Source organism: Plectropomus leopardus, chromosome 17 (assembly GCF_026936395.1).
Source record: "Plectropomus leopardus strain MGB_pleo_1.0 chromosome 17, ASM2693639v1, whole genome shotgun sequence".
NCBI lineage: Eukaryota > Metazoa > Chordata > Actinopteri > Perciformes > Serranidae > Plectropomus > Plectropomus leopardus.
In genome coordinates this window covers 32,187,953-32,210,748 of record NC_142192.1, presented here as the reverse complement: position 1 = coordinate 32,210,748, position 22,796 = coordinate 32,187,953, and the positions used below count along the sequence as shown (strand labels likewise).

At 37.7% G+C, this 22,796-nt stretch overlaps 1 protein-coding gene across 3 annotated transcripts in view; it reads left to right on the top strand.

Moving 5' to 3' along the window:
* LOC121938107 (zinc fingers and homeoboxes protein 2-like) overlaps nt 1–21,835 on the top strand; it is a 146,015-nt gene extending 124,180 nt beyond the window's left edge. For all 3 annotated transcript variants that reach the window (XM_088089942.1, XM_088089943.1, XM_088089945.1), the window contains 2 exons: nt 2,469–2,643; nt 18,189–21,835. In XM_088089942.1, the coding sequence (XP_087946068.1) occupies nt 2,469–2,640 (172 nt within the window). In that variant the 3' untranslated portion in view covers nt 2,641–2,643; nt 18,189–21,835. The remainder of the gene's footprint in view (nt 1–2,468; nt 2,644–18,188) is intronic.
* The last annotated feature ends 961 nt before the right edge of the window (nt 21,836–22,796 follow it).

Below are 22,796 nucleotides of genomic sequence, written 5' to 3'. Positions count from 1 at the left end.
TTTTTGAAAGAAACCAGTTTGCTCAGGTTTCAAAGGATTAAATAGAGCCTGAAAGGCAAATGCTGCTTAAGAGCTGCGATGGGATTGAAAAGGTTAATGCACACTACCAGCACAGTGAATGCGGCTCAGATATCGATAATACATCGACATAATGTGACCAATAATTGAGCTCATCTCATGAAAACAGTACAGCCAATTTTAATTTCCCCCCTACATCAGAAAATTTCCTCGGAGAGTTTTACAATCTGTCCTCAGACCCTCGGCTTCCGTCTCTCCACCTTCTGTGGTGACCTGTGCAACCAAAACAAATTTCGGCTCCGTCTCGGCGGGTTTGTGTTTTGTTGCCACATTAACATTGTTTTCAGGACATTAACCCACAAATCTTTGGGACTCCATTTAGTCTGCCTTCCCTTGCAGGAGCTTGGGAAAACTTTGGCGAAATAACAGAGCCATTAGGTTGGAAACCAATATCTCCACAATAATTTGGGCAAGAGTTTTATTCTTCCCACGAGTCAGCTCGGGGTTCAGGCTCGGCGTTTGCACCAACCTGCACTCGCGGCACCTTGAAAGCCTCCCGCCTATTGGTGGTTTTATAAACTCTGCACACAACAAAGAGCTGAGTTCTTTCGTTCTTTCTGCTTATTTACACTAAAAGCATGAAAATCTGCTGAAAAGCGGCCAAAGAAGAGATTTCGGATGCTTCACCTCTGAGTGATCTTTTATTTCAAGTAGAATTTGATTATTTTTTTGCAAAAATTGAAGCCCAGATGAAAAGTTTGTCCCAGTTTTCATGTCTGACACAGTTGAGGCGTGCATGAAGAGAGTGTCCTTCAGAGCTTAAGTATTTTGATTATCACCTTCTCCTCGTAATCATTTTAAAAAGTCCCTCTCATGACCCACTTGTGTTCAATCTGACTGAGTGTCTCAGTCGCTTAAATATTTAAAAAATGATTGACAGTTCCTTTGGATTCCTAAAAAAAACATTAAAAACAAGTTTCAGAAGTTATTTTTCGGACTTTTCCCCTGTTCATTTATCTGCTAGAATTAAATCAGAGTGATAAAAAATTTGACATCGACTGTTCTGATCGGATACGGCTTATATTTAAATTTACCTGTTGTTTTTTTTGTATAATATATAATATCATTAAACAGAATAAGAAAAGAAAAAGAACAAAAATGGTTTATTTGTTATCAAAATAAATTGTCAAAAGATCTTTATCTTTAACCCTTTTAAATCTGGAGCAACATCACTTTACTTCCTGCTTTCAGACGCCTTTCACAAATAATTAAACCTTTGAAGCCACAACAAATTGGTGCAATTTCTGCCAGAAACATGGGGAAAAGGAAATGAGCAACTTGGAAACAAATGTGCCACAAATTAAAAGAAATTAGTAGCTTTTGCATATTATTAAAAAGAAAAAGCCAGGGGAAAATGTCTAAGAAAAAAAATCATAATTGTAATAATTATATGTATAAAATAATATTGCAGAATTAGAATTATTAGTAGTTTTTAATTATTATTTGTATTATAAGTGTGTGTAGTGTTGTTTTCCTTGCTTGTTTTTTCTGCTTTTTAAAACAGAAATTGACTAATTTCTTGCTCATTTTTGGGTATTTTCTTCTATCGTTGTTCATCGTCTTTTTTCCATGTTTTAGAGCAAAATCTGTTTGCTCAGGATTCAAAGGGTTAAGGAATATTTTCAGTTCTTTTCCACTCCAGCTAAATTCTGACATGAATTAAAACGAAAATTAAATTCTTTAAGAGCTCTAAGAAAAACTTTCTATGTATTTATTGTGAATGCTCCTCCAATAGTCCACTTTTTTAAGATCCGATCTAAAGCGTCTGATTCGACTGCCAGCCTCACCGTCGAAATCACTGTGCCACAGTAGACATCAGTATTTAATTTTATTTTATTTCATTTAAAGGAGAAACCTTTAAACACAGCACTTTTATTTTTCTTCCCATTTTTCATAGATTTATGTTAAAGATTCACAACCTTTTTAATGCACTTCATAGATACAAATCTGACACATTTTGGTTGTAATTTCGTTAAAATCCCTGTCAGTGAGCACTTCTCCTTTTCCGAGGTAATCCAGCCTCCTGACAGGTGTGGCATATCGCACGCTGATTAACAGCACGGTTACCACTCAGGTGTGCGTCAGGATGGTCACAGTAAAGGGACGCTTTAATTTGGCTTTAATTTGGGGTTTCACATAGTACCATTTCTAGTAAATTTGACACCAAAATTTCAGTACAGTAAGTCTGTTTTGTGCGTTACAAAAAGTTTTGTGATGAGAGAAAAATGAGAGAAAAAACAAAAAAATGTTGCATTTAAATTTTTGGATTAGTAGTTTTCATCGATCACCGTATCGATTCAAATATTGATTATTGTTGGGTAAGTATCAGCCCCTCTGATCTGAATCTGTCTGAGCGTGACTCTCCGTTAACCTGTGACCGACTTTAACAGACTGAGGCAGCAGAACGCAGCCGAGCTGAAGAACGGGGGACAGAACGGGGGAGTGATGGGAGGAGCGTTCGGCAGCTGGCTGGAGGACGGACACTCGCGGAGAGGACGGGACCTGCTCCTGGACAGAGAGAGGAAGATGGCGGAGGACGCGTCTGGGAGGCTGACTGGATAAACGGTGAGCGAGCAGCATGTCTTTTCTGTCAGGTCTCAGTTTAAAGCGGTGATACTCAACCTACGGCCCGCGGCCCAAATGTGGCCCTCCAACCATTTTCTAATTCCCGATAAAAATAAAGTGATTCACACTGAGAACGTTTTTGTACTTTCAGTATACAAAAGTTGCCAGAGTGCATAAAACAGCACCAAAATAGAGCTTGTTTATCGAAAAAAGTGCCAGTGAATGATCCTCTGCAGCCCTCCGACAGAGGTCCTAGCCAAGGACATATTGTCCTAATCCTAGAAATTCAAATGTTCTAAAATCTAAAAAAACGTCCTAAAATCTGGGAAATGTCCTAAAATCCTAGAAATGTCCTAAAATCCTAGAAATGTCCTTAAATTCTGGCTATGTCCCAAGATCTTAGAAATGTCCTAAATTCTGAAAAATGTCCTGAAATCCTAGAAATGTCCTGAAATTCTGAGTATTTCCCAAGATCCTAGAAACATCCTAAAGTCCTAGAAATGGCCCAAATTCTGAAAAATGTCCTTAAATTCTAGAAACATGCAAAATAAATCCCAGAATAATCATGAAATTCTAGAATAGTCCTAATGTCCTAGAAATGTCCTAAAATCTCAGAAATGTCTTATGATCCTATAAGGGTCCTAAAATCTGAAATAACGTCCTGAAATCTGGGAATGTTTTATGATCCTAAAGACGTCCTAAATCCCATAAATGTACCTAAAATCCTAAAAAGGTCCTGACATTTGAAAAATGTCCTAAAACCCTAGACACATGCAAAAATCCTAGAAATGTCCTGAAATCCAAGAAATTATCTAATATTCCCATCCTACATGTACACAAACATCCTAAAATCCAAAAACCTGGCCCCTGGTCTCCTGTCATTTTGTAAAAGTGGCCCCCAGCAGAGCAGGCTGAGTATCGCTGGTTTCGAAGATCGCCTCCGTGCGCGATGTGCGACTTTCATCAACTGTTGGGTGAATTTAAAAAAGTTTTTAAGTCTCTTGAGAAAAAGAGTGATAAATGTTCTCTGAGCGCAGACAATCCTCTGAAAAGCTACATTCATGTCGGAAACAGAATATTTTTTACATGTTAAAAGGCCAATATCTCTTAATTAGACCTGCAACTGAATTAGTCACTATCAATACAAGCACTAATTATTTCTTAGTTTAATGATTAATCGCTTACTCTGTAAAATGTCAAAAATGACAAATGACCTCCTTTTAAGTAATTAAGTGAAGCGTGAATTACATTTTTCATTAAACGTCTCTGAGCGGGATTTCTGTCAGTGGAACAACAGAGTGTTAAAGGTGACCCGTTGAGTTTTGTTATTTACCCACCAAAACTGTTTATCCTTGAGCTCAAACAAACATGTTGAATGCAGTTTTCTTTGCTCGTTAAATATTTGCAGAGCTGAAGTCCTTAAAAGTTTGAAACAGAAAAGGTTGAAAAAGTTTTAGTGTGATGAGAGCTGGAAACTGGACTCAAAGAGCACACAAAGCAGGTTTTCGGGTTTTCGGGTTTTCATGTGTGGCCCCACTGCATATGTTCACAACAGTTCCTGCAGCTGGGAAAGTGTTATAAAAATCAAATCTTCGTGGTTAAAAGTTCAGAATATAAACAGTAAGTAGAAGCAAACTCAGAGGGCACAGACCTCCACCAACACCAAATGCAGGTGATGCTCAAAATATGGTTAACCCTTTGAAACCTGAGCAAATTGGCTTAATTTCTTTCAAAAACCTGAGAAAAAGGCAGTGAGCAAAGAAAGAGGGATTGACCCAAAAATTGTAAAATATATATAGATATATAAATGCATACATTATCAGAAAAAGTACAAGAAAATAATCTGAAAATGAGTAAGAAAAAAAAAGACAAATAACAAACAAAAAAAGAATAAGAAAAAAAAACAAGGAAATGATCTGGAAAAACTGCACACAAATTATAATAATTCTCGAACACTATAAATATTATTTTCAACGGCTTTTATCTTTTTTCTCCTAGCTTTAAAAAAAAAAACACATTTCTAATTCTACTGATTTCTTTCAGTTTGTGGAACAATTTTACCTTTTGGCTCGTTGCTTTTTTTCCCATGTTTTTGAAAGAAATTGCACCAATTGCACCACCGTTGAATAGTTGTGAAAGCTGACAGTGATGTAGCTCCAGGTTTCAGAGGGTTCAGGTCCTGAAAAACCTGTCAGACGCTCGGACCGGGCCTTTGGTGAGCGCCTGTTGCCTTAGATTTGGCGGTGTGTCCCGCGCTTTTGGCCTTTGTTAGCCTTTGTCGGCTCTTGTCGGACCTTGTCCATCATTGTCGGTTGTCGTCCATCCGTGTCCGTCATTGTCTGTCCTTGTTGGTCCTTGTGAGTCTTTCACAGTCCTTGTCGACCCTTGTGGGTCTTTTTTCGGCCCTGGTCAGTCATGGTCGACTGTAGTTGGACCTTTATGGTCTGTGTCGGCCCTTGTGGACTGTTTTTCAGCTAAATGTTGAATCGGCTGCAGAGACGGCGGAGCCCGTCTTTGAATGAAATCTCTGTGATTTGGCGTTGAACTCAGTGCTCGAGAAGAAACACAAAAGTGAGGAAAGGTCCCCAGGTTCATGGAAAACCTGGAAAAGTCATGGAATTTCAGAATGTCCTTTTTCAGGCGTGTAAAGGTCTTGCTATTCGTAAAACGACTTAAAAGTTTCGGAAAAGTCATGGCTGAGGATTTAACTGAGCTCGATGTGAGATGTTTTGTTCACCTTCATCATTTCCTCCCCACATTTCGTCTCTCCCTTCATGTATGTCCTTGAAAAGTCATGGAAAAGTTCTAAAATGTTATCAATGAAAAAGTGCACGACAGCTGTGTACTGTTTCCTGCACAGAGGAAACGGAGGCCATGATTCTGTTATTGAGTTGCCTAATGCTTGAAGCTTCATCTGTAATATGAGATCATTTGTTACCGGCCGGCTGTCGTCGTGTCAAACGCACGAGTTTGCACCACGTGACCCACCAGCAGGAGTGTTTATTGGTCCTGTGCGGCGCAGTGCATTCTGGTAGTTGTAGGTTTTCCACCTCTTGAGCAAAGCGAGCGCCGCAGTCCTTTTTCGATGTTTCCTCTCGTCATGAAGCACCAGTTTCACAAGTATTCATGTCTCTCTGTGCAGAGACGGACTAGTTTTATTAAAAGACCACATTTCCAGCAGTGAATTACCTCTTTCTTCATATCCGGCTATAAAAAGTCTAAACTCTAGCGCTCTGAAGTGTGCAGATTGTTCTGTGGGACCGAGTGTGTGGCTGCGGCTCCTCACATGTAGAACGAGTGAAGTGGTTTAACTGGCCGGGCCCTGCTGGTCCCCAGTGCCTCCCCTCCACTCCCCAGTCTGTTAGTGTTGAAGCCAACACCTCGATCCCAGGCAACAAACAAATCGGCTCCAGCCAGTCACCGTCTGTGTGTGTAGCTGTGTGAGTTTTGGCTTCAGCTGCTCAGCAACAAACACCAACTTCAGGAAAATTTAGGAAGAAAAAAAAAAAAGCATTATTGGAGGTTTAAAATAGCAGCAGACCCCCCGGTGTGGTAAAGTTTGATAGATAAAAGGCTCCGCCTGGGGCAAAGTGTGACGACAGAGTCTGCTGCCGCCTCTTCGCTCCGCTGTCTGTTCTGACAGAAGATTGAAAGTTTTAATGTTCTCTTTGCTTATCAAAATAGAATCTGTTCAAATGATTTCCTCCAGAAAAACAGCCGTAAACAAGGCGGAGACGCAACTTCTGACATCGCCACTCTTGAAACCACTGTCGCCGGCTTCAAAATCGACACCTGACAGCTGAAATCAATAATCAATATGCAGCATTCTGGATACGCAACAAATAACTGTAGGTTTAGTAAATAAAAATATTTCCTGTCAGTGAATTTAGACTTTCAGTTCAAATCAAAAAGACTTTATTTGTCTGTTAAAGGAAAAACAAACACATGAAATCTGCTGTTTCACACATTAAATAATGTAAAAATTTAAATGTGTTCACAGAAAATGAAGATAAAGTAAAAAACATGAGCACAAACATTAAAGTCTATAACAACAGTAAAAAATCAGAAAACTTTAAAAACACAGGTTGTTAAGTTTTGTCATCACACTGTAAAAGATAATGCCTTCAAATTTTCTTTTAATGTAGCAACACTTTGCTCAATTTTATTAATTTAAATCAATTAGTTTTTATTATTATTATTAAAACGAACAAAACTTATTTTATTTGGATGTATTCACTGAATTCAAGTAGTTAAATAAACTAACAACTTAATTATATTAAGTGTATCCACTCAATTTTTTCAATTTAAGACAAAACTGTTTTCACTATATATTTTTAGTTTTAAATTAAGTCTTTTTATTATTAGGTTTTCCGTACAGAAAATATGTTGAGCGAATGAATAGCAGGAAAAAAAATCATTTTTAATTTACTAAAAAATGTGGCAACAGTTTGCATTACTTAATTGTGTATTTATGTTGTGTACTGACAATAAACATACAACAATATGTTGTATGTAACTCGATCACAGTCATGAATGATTACTATTACAAATATAATCAATATGTGGAGAAATGCATTGATTTTCTAATAAAACAAAATCCACATACAAAAATAACATATCGATGTTGTGCAGAGAAGTACAATGCCAAGATTTTATTCTGGTGACTGGGCCGACATTGCATAAAATATAATATAATATAACATAAATTATATCTTAATTTAAAAAATGTCTCAGTGCCGTCGTTAGACTGCAGAGAAATCTACCAGCGTATCACGTTGTTATTTTGTGAGTTGGCTTCTTCTATCTTTCCATTTCAAAAATCGTATATTTGTGTATTTTTTAGTTTAATCATACAATAAAGAAAACAGGCTTTCATCAAACTTTGCGTCCGAGCCAAGCTGAAAAACCGGCCTCTCGCAGAGGCTCAGAGCCAACGAGAAAACGGCGAATCAGTAGATGAATGTGGCGAAAAACAACAAACTGAAGTTTTTGTATAAATAAGAAAGGCTGTGAATATCAATTATTATTGGAAAAAAAGGCAAATTATTTTTCTGCTTTTTAATGTTGTGATTGTGGACTTTTTCTTGCTCGTGTTGCTATTGTACGGTGAGTTTTCGGTGTCTAATGTGAATATATTCTGACTTTTTTCTCCAAACAAAAGAAACAGAGTGTTTGTGCTGCTGTTGGAGGTTTTTCTTCAGTCTGCAGCTGCTCTCGTATAAACTCCTCCGCTCTCCACCTCTCTGCTCCAGCCCACGCATCAGACCCAAACACACAACGTCAGCGTGCCGTATTTGCATATTTACAGAAATGACAGAAACTCAACTTGTTACAGTCTGAATCAAACTGTCACCTTTTCGCCCGGCGACGTCCTCGGCAGCAGGAAGGAGCAGAGAAAACTTCCTGTCAGAGCGGATTCGGCAGGCGGCGGGGAGAGCGCGGCCAGTTTGTTTGCGGTCGATGGGACTGAGTTTGTGAGCAGGATGATAAATTAACATGAGCTGCTATCTAAACTCTGGCAGTTTGCGACTGTGGCCACACACTCGTCTGCTCTGCCAGACGCTCAGTTCAGGTGCCAGTTATCATCGGCGGCTGAGTCCTGCTCTCCAGATCAGTTTGGCTCACAGATTAGCGACTGTGGCAGCAGGTGAATGCTGGAATCCACCGAGCAAACTGCTCCGGTTCACTCACACTCGGGCTCTCGCACATTTCAATATGAGGCGAAACGAGGAGACTTTTCTAATCACAATGAAGCCTCTGAAAAACACGCTTTTATCGACACGATCGATCAGCAGATGAGCTGATTTATAAACATACAGACAAATTCCACAGTAAAGGTAGATATTTAAGTTATGGTTTATATTTTTTCCCAGATTTTCTATTCTAAAGTTGAGCTGGGCAATATAATAATATTATATTTTGATGTGAGGCTGGATATGGTCTTAGATTTCGATATTTTAATATCATTAATCTTGTGTTTTCTTGTTTTTAAAGGCAGCATGACAGTAAATTGATGTCATTTTTCTGAACCTAAAAAGACTATTAGAGCTGTTCAGTCAGTTTGTCTTAGTCATTATTTCCACATTGTTGATTATTATCAAAAAAATCCCACAATCTATATTGTCCCAGTAGGGTTATCGAGGTATTTTGTCAAAAATATCACAATATTTGGTTTTCTCCGTATCTCCCTGTTCTGAGTCATTACTGAGACTTACTCTGAGTCTCTTTGCCTCTTTCATAGTCGCGTTTTAGTCCAAACTGACGTTTTTTCTCTTCAGTCACTCTTTTTGTTCAGTAAATTTCTGTTAAAGAGAGGAAGGTCAGTCAGTACTGAGCCCTGTATCCGTCCCATTGGCGTCATTTTTAGTCAACACAGAAGCTGTGGTCTAAACGTTTGTCACTGATTGAAGAAATATGGTAATTTAGGAATAATTTCAAACAAAAATCTGCATAGCGGCACTTTTATAATCCATACTTTTCACTGGAAGTTTCCCATTTTCTGTACTGTTACTATTCTCGTGTAAGTGACATTTCAACATATTCAACCCGTTCTCATCCCAGGTCATCAAATACTGCCGGAGAGTCAAGGAGTTTTACTTGTACTGAAGTATTTTCACAGTGTGGTATTAGTACTTTTACTTCAAATCTGAATACTGTTTTGTATATATTCCCTCTTAGGGTTACCAGTATTAGTATGTCAGTGGGAGCGGCCACGTATGAAACCAAAGAGGGTTTTTAAAGAGTTTATTTAGCCTAAGAAGAAAGAAATTTGTCATTTAAAAAGTAACTAAAGCTGTCAGATAAATGTTGTGGAGTAAATAGTACAATAATTACCTCTAAAATGTAGTTGAGTAGAAGTATAAAGTTGTATAGATTTGAAATACTAAAGTAAAGTACTCAGAATTAGTGCTTAACCTGTTTTTGGCGAAGATTGGCAATGAGCAACTTCACATAAAAATGACCCCAAAAATAGGAAAATGAAGAATTATTTTTAAAAAAATAAATAAATAATAATAAAAATGTAAAAAAAAAAAAAAAGGAAAAAAAGCAATAATAATAAATGAATAATAATTATCTGTTTATATATTCTTTCTGTAACACTTTTTAAATGTATATTAATGATAATTATAACTATGTATTTCTTATTTTAATAATTCTCTCTCCCTCTTTATCATTTCTCACCTTTTACAAATTTCTTGCATTTTGAGAGACATTTCCTCCCTAATTACTGTTTGTCCTTTTCCCCATGTTTCTTAAGAAATCAACCCAACATGCTCACGGTCCAGGTTTTAAAGGGTTAAGCACAGTTCATATTCCTGGTATCTTACATCTTGTGTAGAAATCTCCTGCCTTCGTTCCTCTTTATTCCTCCTTATCTCGGTAATTTTTCTGTTTTTTTCCACTGGGGAGCTGGTGAAAACGACTCCCACTGACCTTTTTCTTGAGTTCCCAATTCAAATATTTTGGGATTTTTCTTTTATCCCTCTTCTTCATTTAATTATTTCGGATGGCTTCAGTGTGCCTGGCGCTCGTCTCTCCTGGACCAGACCCTCAAGTAGTGTTTGTTTTAAGCCCCTCCAGTGCCAGACGGGCGGGGTTTGTCACGCTGAGTGCCAGTAACGGGGGACGCTGAACTGACAATCAGGCCCACTTGATTTCACTGATGCGGCTCTGATGTTTTCGGGCCCCTCCTCTCCGGCACACCGAGGGGAATAAATCAAACGTCCTCTGAGCTGCTTTTCAGCTCCGATTCAGCTTCAGAGGTGAAAAAAATGTGAGATATTGAAAAGGACTTTTTTTTTTTGTAGATATGATTTTAAAAGAAGGCAGAAATGTTTTTGGTATATATGTTTTTGTGTGTATTTGTGTATGTGCTAGACCTCCGATCGCCGCGGTAACCTTGTGTTTTACTGAAAAAACTCAGAGATCCAATTTGTATAAAAAGGAGAAAAGACGTTTTTCCAAATAACTCCTTTCAGCTCTGCATTTTTCTGTTTGTGTTTACAAAGCACCAAATCCATTTTTGACTCGTGTGCTTTGGATGTGTGTGTGTGTGTGTGTGTGTGTGTGTGTGTGTGTGTGTGTGTGTGTGTGTGTGTGTGTTTATTACATTCTTTATTATCATCAACTCTCCTGCTCGTCACGTCTTCGCTCGGCCCGTCCGCAAACCTTTCTCCTAAAATTCTGACGTTTGTGTCAAAAGTCACAGTGCAGGTTTCATGTGGAGTAAATTGGGCCACATTTCAAACGGCTAACGTAAAGAAAAAGAACATATTCAATACTGATTTTATAATAGCCATAATAGTGTAAGAGAGGTGTGAAAATAAAATATCTACAAAGTCCTAGAAAACTTGAAATTTACAGACTAGTTTTCCAGTCATGGGAGCACCTGGAAATTGATTACGAAAACGAAATAATTCATGTTGTCCTGGAAAATTTATAGTATTTTTGCCCCTCAGTGCATATTTTGGTTGAAACTCAATTTTTGGAGGAATGAGCAGCGACACTCGGAGGTTCTCACTCAAAGTCGTCAAATACTGCCGCTTTTGCAGTGCTTTCTGCGTAAGATCCTGACGCCAAAGGCCACCTTTCGCGTCTGCATGATACGCCGCTGGACGGCGTTAGCAGAGCACGCGGCCGGACAGAACTGTTCGCATCAAATGCCGCTGGACAGCTGGACACACCGGCCACGGCAGCACGATACACAAACGGGTGGCGTCAGTTGAGAATGTGGCGGGACGGAACCTATCACGTCGACACGATACGCCGCCGGACGGTGTCAGGTTGAAACGCTGCTGGTAACGACTTAAATAAAGAGCACGAAGGTTCCTGCAGGGCAGATGGGAGGGATGGCTAATGGATCCAACAAACACAGGACTTTAATGCAGGTATCCGGTGTTTGCATCCCATCTGAACGTGATGTTTTTTCTGCACCATTTGCCTCTTTTGCCTAATTCTAACCCGGTGTTGGTTTCCATGTGCTTCTGCACACAATTCATGCATCATATGATGATTTGGATGTAAAAAACAGGAAACTTCAGACAGGAATGTGCACAAGGAGCCAAAAAAAACCCCACAAACGCTTTTCGAGTGACCCTCGTAGTGTGAAACATTTCACACAAAGACAAAGACTCACAGACAAATACAATATCGGTAAACAGTTAACAAATTAACCCTTTCAAACCTGAGCAAAATCTCAAAAATCTACTAACTTCTTGAAATTGGTGGAACATCTCTTACAAAATTGTTCATTGTCTTTTTTTCCCATTTTTGTCAAATTAATTAATTTAATTTGCTTAGAGTTCAACATTTTAAATACTTGTGAAAGGCATTTAAAAGCCGGATAAGAAAAGTGATGACCATCCAGGTTTCAAAGTTGTATTAAGTTATTTAAAAAAAGGAAAGAGAGAGAAAAGTATTATTATAAATTAGAATTAAGAATGAGAAAAAGCTAAATAATGAAAAAATAATTATGACAGATACTGATAATGCATTGCTTAATTGCTCTAATAAAAATGTATGGTTTGCTTCCTGTTGCTGTTATTTCCACGTACAAACTGACAAAAAAAAGTCCTGTTAATCCTTAAAAAACTGCACATTTTTCACTTCAATTGTAGCTACAAAGCTGCAGCATGAAACGGACAAAGTCTGATTAAAAAAACAAAGCAGTCAAAAATATTTAAGTAATCTGACAGATGAACGCGATGATGGGTGTGACCCGGCGCGCTCATTTTGCTCGTTAGCTGTTATTTAATCAGGATGTGTAGCATGTGGCTCGTCCACACAGAGACATCATTTCATATTCAGCTCTCGCCGCTGGAATTAAAGACGTCCTTATGAAAAAGTTACTCAACCATTAAGCAAAACATTATCAGAATGAAATATACATCCCCCCTGACATCGCCGCGTATGAATCATAACGCCGTGCTTTTGGGGAGCGGGCCACGGTAAACGGAAGATAAAGAGAGACAAATACATCTGTGGAGGATTTTTAAGAATAACGGCGCTGAAATTAATTACCTGAAGGTGCCTGACAAAAAAAAAAAAAAAAACGTTTATGAATTCCAAAACAGAGAAAGGTGATGGGGCATATTCAGTGAGCGGAGAAAATCAATCATAATGTTTAATGTGTGTGTGTGTGTGTGTGTGTGTGTGTGTGTGTGTGTGTGTGTGTGAAGAATGCATTATCTTAAATTTAAGCATCTGGACCTAAAAACAGGCTACTTTTACTTTCTATTCATATATTTCTCTTTGGTTTTGATTAAAGTCAGGCAGATTTTTTCGCCTTTGTTTACTGTCTCAGACGTCGATTGTTGTTTGACGCGCAGTTTGAGGTCACGACACCCGATAGATCACCCAAACAATCGATGAAACGCCTCTCCGATGAATTCATTTCTCGTAGTTTTTGGTGGTTTGTCTGCAGTTTTAACAGTTTTATGGTCTGATTTTTCATCATGTTGGGCCAGTTTCAAAACTGTGTCTTATGGTGGTCGTTGTGTGTCTCTCTTGTTTTTTGTTCCCTTTTGTGTTCGTTTGTGTCTCTGTGAGGTAATTTTGTGTCATACGGTGGTGAATTTGGGTTCTTTTTTGGTCGTTTTGTGTCTCTTTGTGGGTGTTTTGTGTTCTTGTAGTTGTTTAGGTCTCTTCAAGTCTTCAAGTCTCAGTGTCTTTTTTGTGTCATTTTGTGCCTCTTTGTGTTTGTGTCTTTTTGTAGTCTTTCGGGTCTCTGTGGGGATTTTTTTGTGTGTCTCTTTGAGGTGTTTTTGTGTCTTTTTACGCTCTTTTTGTTTCTTCCTGTAGTCATTTTGTGCCTCTTTGTGTTTGTTTATGTCTCTTTGTAGTCTTTCGGGTCTCTCTGGGGTAATTTTGTATCTTCTTTAGTCGTTTTGTGTCACTTTGTGAGCGTTTTGTGTCTTTTTCATTTGGGTCTCTTAGAGGTATTTTGTGTCCTGTTGGGGTAATTTTGTGTGTCTTTTAGGTAATTTTGTGTCTTTTGGTGGTGTGGTCTCTTTTTTGTAATCATTTGGGTGTCTTTGGGGTAATTTTGTGTCTCTTTTAGGTGATTGTGTGTCTTTTTTGGTCGTCATTTTGTGTCTCTTTTGCCTCTCTTGTTTGTAGTTTTTTAAGTTTTATTGGGGTAATTTTGTATCTCTTTGGGGTTGTTTTGTGTCTCTGAGGTCTTATTTGGAGTAATTTCATGTGTCTTTGAAGTCATTATGTGTCTTTTTTAGTGATTTTGTTTCTTTTTGTAATATTTCGTCTCTGGGTTTTTTGTGTCTCTTTGAGAAGTTTTTGTGTCTTTTGTTGGCTGGTTGTTACTTCCTATGGTCATTTTGTGCTTCTTTGTGGTAGTTTTGCCTGTCATTGTTATTTTGCAGCACTTTTCAGTCCCTTTCCATCTCTCTGTGGTCAGTTTTAGTCCTCTCTAGGTCAGTTTGTTTTAATTTGAGTGACATTTTGCAGTTGAGGTTGTGTAAACGGGGCTTATGACGCTTAGAACCACTGACAATAGCCTTTCAATGGCCTGTACAGCCAAAAATGTCTCTTTTGTCAACACTGAGAGTGCAGTCGTGTTATTTAAATAAACTTAATGACATTCGTTAGTGGACAAAGCTAAGTTCAGTGTTTACGTTCAGTGTGAGCTCCATATTATGGTGCAACAATGAATCATTACAGAGAAGCTGCAGAGAGGAGCATGAAAACGTGCAGTGTCACAGAGTCTGCTCAGCTTTAAGCGTACCTTTTTCTTTTAATGTACACGTCATGTGGGTCAGCTCAGGGGTCAGAGGTCACAGCAGTAAAATGATACTGATAAAGAGCGATGGTACGGCCCAGATTACATTACGGCGCTGTAAGGATTGATGGAGCAAAAATAAATTCATGCTGTGCAAATTGATGTGCTGCGATGTCTCCAGCGTGTCTGTGTGTGTATGTTAATGGCTTGCGTGTGTGTGTGTGTGCGTGCGTGTGTGTGTATGTGTGTGTGTGCGCGTGCCATCCATTGTCCTGTCTCACTAATCACAGCAGCTCGGGGCTTCATTTAATCAGCAGAGCGCGGCGCGGCGTCCCATAATAACCTATCAACAGCCGTAGCTTATAGATGAAGGCTTAATTGCCAAAATGCTGCAGTGCCTCTCGCTCTCCGTCATCATTATAATGTAAAACACAGAGGGAGCGCACGCTGAACGCTACCTGTTTCCAGGTAACCATGATCTGAAAATAAGAATCATAATAATTGGTTTATCAGTTTTAATAAAAAGGAGGTTTTTGAGGGTGTTTGTTCCTGTGAGCAATATTTAATTTACTGTCAGAAACATTTAAGCTGCAGTCTTAATAATATAAGTCTGCATTATATGAAACCAAACTGTGGCTGCAGTGCGTTCAAACGGCAAAAAGATCAACACATTAACTAAGGACACACAAGAGAGCTGCATTAGACTTTACTGCATTATGCTATAGAAAATACATACATATATTTATTTATTTTTGGCAACTTTTTTCCAGTTAATTTTCTTTTTTTGTTGTTTCTTTCACTTTTGTTTTAGGTAATTTCATTTTGGCAAGAAATGTCCTGTTTATTTTATCCCGTAAAAAAAAAAATTGTAAAGGTGAAAAGAAAAAAAAGAAGTCCCGACAATTAGCTGGGTGAATTACTAGAATTTCTTTTATTTTTTGAAATGATGCTTCATTACATTTATTATTTATTATTTATCATTTAATTCATTTTAGCAATTATTTCCAGGTTATTTTTATTTTTTATTTTTCAATTTTATTATTTTTTTCCTTTTTTTTCTTTTTTTTTTTGCTTATTTTTAGCCAAACATAGGCTGATAAATTGAGCCACACAGATTCTGGCAAAAGTCAGAAAACTGTAGGAATAAAATAAAATTAAACAGTCACTTCATTTCTCTTTGACCTTTGGTTCTTTAAACGGTTTGAAACGTGTAAATGTATTGCAGTACTCTGATGCTGCGCGGCGCTCCGTCAGCCTGTCTATACTCTGCTGTTTGTGTATGTGAGGGTAATGAAACGCACCCTCTGTCGGCCATATTGGAGCGTCAGCTGTTGTGTAACAGCGTCTGATTGTACAGCTGATTGAACAGCTGTTCACAGCTCATCCAGATGAACAGAAATGCTTCATTTTCTTTTTTTTTCTTCCTTTTTTAACTTGAAGCCAACAGTTTCATCACCGCTGAGTTACAAAACACTAACAGTGAGTTCAGACAGAGTGTTTTTGGGAACTTTGGAAACAGGCAGCGTTATTTAACGTTCGGAGAAGGACTTAAAGTTTGAAAGTGAAACTGCAGATAAACTCTTTATCTCTCGGCTCGAGGAAAACGGGCAGAACGAGTCAGAGATGGTGACATCAGATTTTTGTGAATGTAAAAACTTTGAAAGATTAAATCAGGAAGAAATTCACCCACAGAGGAATAAAAGCAGAATATGAGAGAAAACTTTTGACAAAATTTTATCATAACGTTTTTTTAAAAAAGCCCTTTATACCGAGTGGGATTACTACCTGGTTTTCTGTGTAGGCTTTCGTTTTTCAATGAGAAAGATTTTAATGTTATTTTTTAAATTATGTTTAAAACACAACAAATAAATCTGCCGTGTACCGCGTTTTTAAGGATCCGAAAGATGTGTTAGGATTTGTCACTTCACCAACCACTTTTTTTTTTTTTGTGACACTGTCCCGGCAGGAATCTCGTCAATATCTCGTTAAAAAAAAACACTATCCTGGCAAGGACCGCAGCGGCGTATCATTGACAAATGACTGTTTTTGTGGTGCTGTGCTTCAGTGATGTCTCCGTTAAAAACGACTGCTTTTCCTGCTGCTTTCCCAGCAGAAAATGGAGCGATGCAATCGGAGAAAACCGCAACATTTTGACTATCCAAGACGGAAATGCAGTGATGTGCCCGTAAAAAAAACAACCCAAAAAAACAGCTGCTTTTTGTGGTGCTGCGTCAGCAGGAATCGTAGCGATGTCTCAGAGAAAACAGTCGTCTTTTTTGGCACTGTCTAAGCTGGAAACGCAGTTATACGTTATTAAAACAGACACTTTTTGTGGAATTAAGCCCTGAGGAAACACGAAGAAAAAAACACGTTTGGTGACTGAAAATAGCTGAAAATGCAACGATTGAATAAAAAAACAACCAGGTTTGTTGTCTGTTGGTCTGCAGCTCGGCGTCGTCTCTGCGTCCACCGTACCTCAGATACTACGTCGCTTTAGAAACATTGATATAATACAAATGTAATGTGTCTGTGGTTTGCAGAAATATATAATGTCAACGTTCATATATATAACGTATATAACGTTTTCTTCTTGCGACTGAGTTGCTGAAAGTTGATCAAAGCCACATTAACCCTTTAAAATCACACACGCTCATCGCTCTGTGCACAAAATGCACTTTTCAAATATTTTCGAATATTAAATATTATTATTTTCTATTATAGAGATTCATTTTTAACCAACATATATATTAAATATTCATTAATTTTCAGAATTTTAACTCTTTAAATGCCAGGTTTTACTCGTGATGTCACTATGTTTTTAGATGAAAAGAAAAACAACAACAAAAAATATTTTCAATATACTGCATACAGTGTAGATTTTTTGTTTTGTTGTATATTTCCTCCATATGCCAAATATGGTCAAAATGACCTCATCAGGTGGAAAATAGTCAAAATGACAAATTCAGAGTCAAAAGCCCAGAATGACACCCAGAAATAATACAAGTCCTGTTTTTCTGCTCTGATGGCTGTGGGATCAAAAATGTCAGTTTGAATGGGTTTCAATGGAGCATTTTTGGACCTGAACAGTCTGAATGTAACTATTTAGTTTCCAAAGTGTATTTTAGGCTTATTGTAGGAGCTGAGCTGCAAATTCACTGATTACACTCAGATACACAATCTGGACTACATTTAGGACACATGCATGAACGCAAAGTGCGTAAAATGCTCCAAAGCTGCAGAACGTCAGAAAACACGACGGCTCCTTAAAGAAATATGTTTTATTCATATCAATAAAGAGAAATTAGGAAAAAAGGCCCGATTCTCTTTGCAGATGTAACCACAGCTCCCTGCCACTATTTGAGAATAACAAAGGGGATCCATCTGTGTGTGTGTGTGTGTGTGTGTGTGTGTGTGTGTGTGTGTGTGTGTGTGTGTGTGTGTGTGTGTGTGTGTGTGTGTTAGCATCCATTGTCCTGTTTGTGTAATCACAGCGGCTGCCTCGTTTAATCACTCCCACACAAAACACAACTTTAACACAGTTTCCCTCTTACTCGGATTAGGAGAGAGAGCGCCGGCCGGTCAGGTCCGCCGCCGATGAGAAAGCCGTTATTTCACAACGTGTCCCAGTTCCCAGCAGCACCAGGCGACCAGGAACACCGGCTCCTGGCACAACAATTACTTTTTAATCCCCTTCTCTTTTGTTTTGTTTCCTCTTTTATTACGAATGATCTGAATTCTGGTGAAACTGACATTTTTTTGTGTGCAAACAGTTTTTAATACCCCCCCCCCTCCTGTCTTCTGTCCATTTCAGGTGCGATTAGGATTTGCCGCCATCACCGCCGCCGCGCTGCTGCTGGAGGACAGAAAACGAGGTGGACGAAGAACACACAGAAGTTTTTTTTTTATTATTATTATTATCAGATTTTTTTCTTTTATTTTTCACCGATTTTTTTAATCTCTTGATTGTCGCACCGCAGATCACGCACAACATCCTCGGAGTAATCCTGTCAGTGTTCTCCGGAGTGACCCCTGTGACCCCTCCACGGGCTCACACTACAAAAGTTTAAATACGAGGGGGGCTGGGGGGGGGGGCTCTCTGTGGTTGCAGATTTTATTTTTGGCGAGGCGTAAACACGAAATTGAAATCAGAGGAGTGCAAGGAGGAATTCAGGGTCACGATGTGTGAAGATAATTGAAAGCGTCCTCCCTTACACCGAATCTTTCTTTTCAGTCCTCACAGTCATGTGAGTTTTACAACAGTGTTACAGTACGAGAGCTGATCGCACCGAGCGTGAGCGGAGACGAGCCTCGGCGCGCAAACACCGTCACTGACACGACTGATCGGTGCAGCCGCTTCCCAAAATGCTGTAAACAAAAGGTGGAGGTTTTTCTCCAGATCCTGAAATCACAAACTTTCCTCTCAGAGCTGGAGAATAAATGTTCATCTGCGTATCAGTCGTGCTGAATAAGTGAAGGTCCCACCAGCCGATCCCAGCAGCAGCTTTAAACGCTTTTCATCAGGACGCCCGAAAACCAGTTTATGTAAAATGGAAGTAAATAAGATCGTGCTGCCCCTTTAACTTCAACCACCACCTCACGTTTGTGTGTGATCAGGGAGGTTGGTTTCCTCTTTATTCGTTTATTTTTTCATTTAGGTGCTGCACTCAGATGCCTTTTTGCAGATATTTAAACCCGTTAATTCTGTAGAAATTGTTTTTATTTCTTTTGAAAATGCAGGAAAAAAAAGGCAATGAGCAACTTGGCACGAAATGTCCTGTTAATTTCAGGAAATTAGTAGATTTAGAGAATTATCTTATAAAAAAGCTAGTGTGAAAAGTTCTGATAACCATGTTTTTAATTACATTATTATTGTTATTATATGATAATAATTATTGTTATTATTACCAATAGTACTTAAAGCACTTTTTTCCCAAGCCATTTCCTTGTTTGTTCGTTTGTTTGCTAATTTTCTGGTAAATTTCTTGTACATTTTTCTTTTTTTCTTTTTTTTTTCCCTGAATTGCTCAATGCCTTATTTCCATATTTTTTAAAGAAATCCAGCCAATTTCGTGCAGGTTACAAAGGGTTAAATCCCCCTTCTCCAAACTCACTGTCAATTCTCATGACAATATTTCCCTTTTTTCACTGGTGATAGAAGCCTTTTATTTCGGCTCCCTGTTGCATTGTGGGACGATTGTGTGTCCTTGACTGTTGGAGACAAAAACTGAGCAATTTTTATTTTGTTATTATTCCAAAGGGAGCACGTCGGACATAAAAGAATTAGTAAAATCTGAAACTGGGTCACGGTGTCGGTTAGTAATCAGTATTAGGGCAGACTGTTTGAATGGTTCATTTAATTGCATCCTCAAATTTAACCCTTTCTTGACACTAAAACTTTCCCTTTAAGACCAGACTGTTGACGGAGCTGACAGTTTAGGTTCAGGACTTCGGTTGGTTTGAGACAAACATGATTAGCTTATGATTATTGGAGTATTTGGATACTAAAATAGTGTAGGTGTTTTTAATCCTTTGAAACCGGGATTGACATCAGTTTTCTCGTGTGTTTAGACGCCTTTCACAAGCATTTTAAAACCACCAGAGCGAATCGTTTTATTTTGAAAAACATGGATTAAGGCAATGAGCAGCTTAGCAAGAAATGCACCGCAAACTGCAGGAAATTAGGACAAAGGTGACGAAAAAATGACTTTAAAAAAAACAAAGAGAAAGAAAACAATTAGAAAATTAACTAAAAACTAAGGGGAGAAATCTTTAATATTGTATATAAAATTATTATAATGATGTATTTAAAATTATGTTATAAAAATAGTTCAGTTTTTTATTTATTTTAAGCACTTTTTTCACTTCATTTTTGTGTTTGCTTGATACTTTTTTTGCACATTTTTAGTTTAATTTATTGACATTTTGACAAATTTCTTGCCAATATTTTGGGTCATTTCTTGCAAAGTTTCTAATTGCTCTTTTATGTTATTCAGAGGAATCAGAATAATTTGGTTTCGAAGGGTTAACAGAGCTCTTCCTGAAAGTCAAACTTGTTAAACTCGTCCTTGGTTAAACTCGTTGTCCTCAGCTGAACTTGTCCTCAGCTGAACTTGTCCTCAGGTGAACTCGTTGTCCTCAGGTGAACTGGTCGCGGTGACATCACTGTTGGGCGTGGTTACGGGTGCAGCGGCGCTCGTTTCTGACGGCACCCGACGCCGTTGCCAAGTTACACTTTTAAATATTCAAACCTTCTGTTATAAAAGAAAAGGCTTCGTCAAAGATCAGTAATATTATTATATTTTATAATATTCATTTATTCAAATCCTTTAAAATGAGGCTCGATTAGTACCTACAAGTGTTTTTCCATCCTGCTGTTTTGATGCTCCTTTTCAGTTTTGGTATAAAAAAAAAAAATTAATGGAAATGTATGGAGCTACATCAGTAACAGTAAATGTTGGCATTTCAATTAAAATTTGACTGATTGGCATTAACAAAAATTATCCTGATAATCTCTGCACTCAGATGTGTTATTTTAATGAAAATATTCAGATTTTTTTTTCTTTGCGTCGTCTTTTTTGCAGTTTCTGGTTGTTGCTTTTTTGTTTTATGGTGATGAAAATATTTATTTTTTACATTTTTTCAAGCTATTTTTTCACAGTTTCAATTGTCACTATTTTGGCAAGGAAAAAAAACTGACACCGAAAAAAAGCAACGACATGAAGAAAAAGATCAGAAGATTAAAAAATAAGAAAACAACACCAGAATGCAAAAATATCAAAAGAAAATAAAAATCATTTTTCATAATTGTGGGTTTTTTTAAGTGCCAATATTTTCTTTTTCAATGCCAAAACTTACTGTCACTTTTCCAGCTTCATAGAAATGACAGATTTTTGTTTTTAAACGTCAAAATATTGCAAATAGTTTTTGAAGTTCGAACAAGCCGTAAAAGTTGATTTATCAACAAAATGCAACAAAATCAGCTTATTGAGTAATTGATGACATCCAAGAGGCCTTTTTTGTAATATCATTTTAAATGTATAATTAAAAGAATTAAAGATGTAGATTTCTGAACATTTTCCCTATTTCTTTGAAATAATATCTAATAATTTGCTCCTGCCAATCGTCAGGTCTTTTTCATCTTTCCTTTAACCTTTTTTGCAATTAACTGGACATTTCTCGCCTAAGTAATATTTATTTTAAAAAAAAAAAGTCAAACAACAAAACAAGAAAATCACCTGGAAAAAGTGGATTAAATTAAATTAAATGAAAAATGTATTTATTTTCCGTAGCGTCATTTTAAATATAAAATTTGAATGAATTTTGAGAATTTTCTTTTTCTGGTTTTCTTTGGATATTTCTTGCCAAAAAAAACTTTTTATAAAGTTAAAAAACACCACCACCACCAACAAGGAAATTGCCTGGAAAAAAAGTTTATATATATATATATATATATATATATATATATATATATATATATATATATATATATATATATATTAAAGAATAAATGTATTAATTTCTGTAGCATCATTTTAAATATATAATCAGGACTCATATTTCTCTAGTTTTTGAGAAATTTTCTTATTTTCTTCTTTTTTTTGGCAAGTTGGCTCTTTTCCCATTTTTCTGAAGAAATCAGATTCTCTCAGGTTTAAATGATTTTGAAAGACGTCTGAATGCAGCACATGAAAACTGAGGTGTTAAAGGGTTAATACATGAAGCCAGCAGAAACGTCACATTTCCATCATGTTTTCTTTCGCTCTGTTTTCCATCGTTTCAGCTCCTTCATTCACCTCTTCCTCTGCTGCTGTGCTGGTTTAACGACTGGAGATTTACCTCCGCCTCTAAAAACTGCACTAAATTTTAAACTTCCTGAACTTCCCTTTAAAGAAAAGATTTGAGTGTCAACGTCGAGATAACTTCCCTTTAAAAAGGAGGATTTGCTCTTGATGAAACTTTCCCTTTAAAAGATCCAACGTTCCCTTTAGTTTCAGCGACGATCAAACAGATCATGTAACTTTCTAAAAAGCTGGATTTTTGTTAAAAAGAACCTTTATGATCTGCGTTTCTCAAACATTTTCAACTTTCCCTTTAAGAAGAAACCAGCTTCATGATCAGCACTTTTTCCCATAAAAAAAAAAAAAACCTCCTCCTTTAAGCCGCTCCGGAGGAAGCAGCGTCCGTCTCGTGAGACGGGGATTAGCAGGTTGTGAACTTTGCGGACTGGACGGATGTTTGCGGCTGAGGTGATGTTGTGCGTGACCTGCGTTGCCGTGGAGACGCGGCGAGGAGGAGGGCGAACCGGAGCACTGAATGTGTGCCTGCAGCAGCAGTCTGACTGTACAGGGTGGATTTCAAACAAACAAACAAACAAAAAAAACAAAACGCCGAGTGCCAAAGCTGGGATCTGCTGCATTCT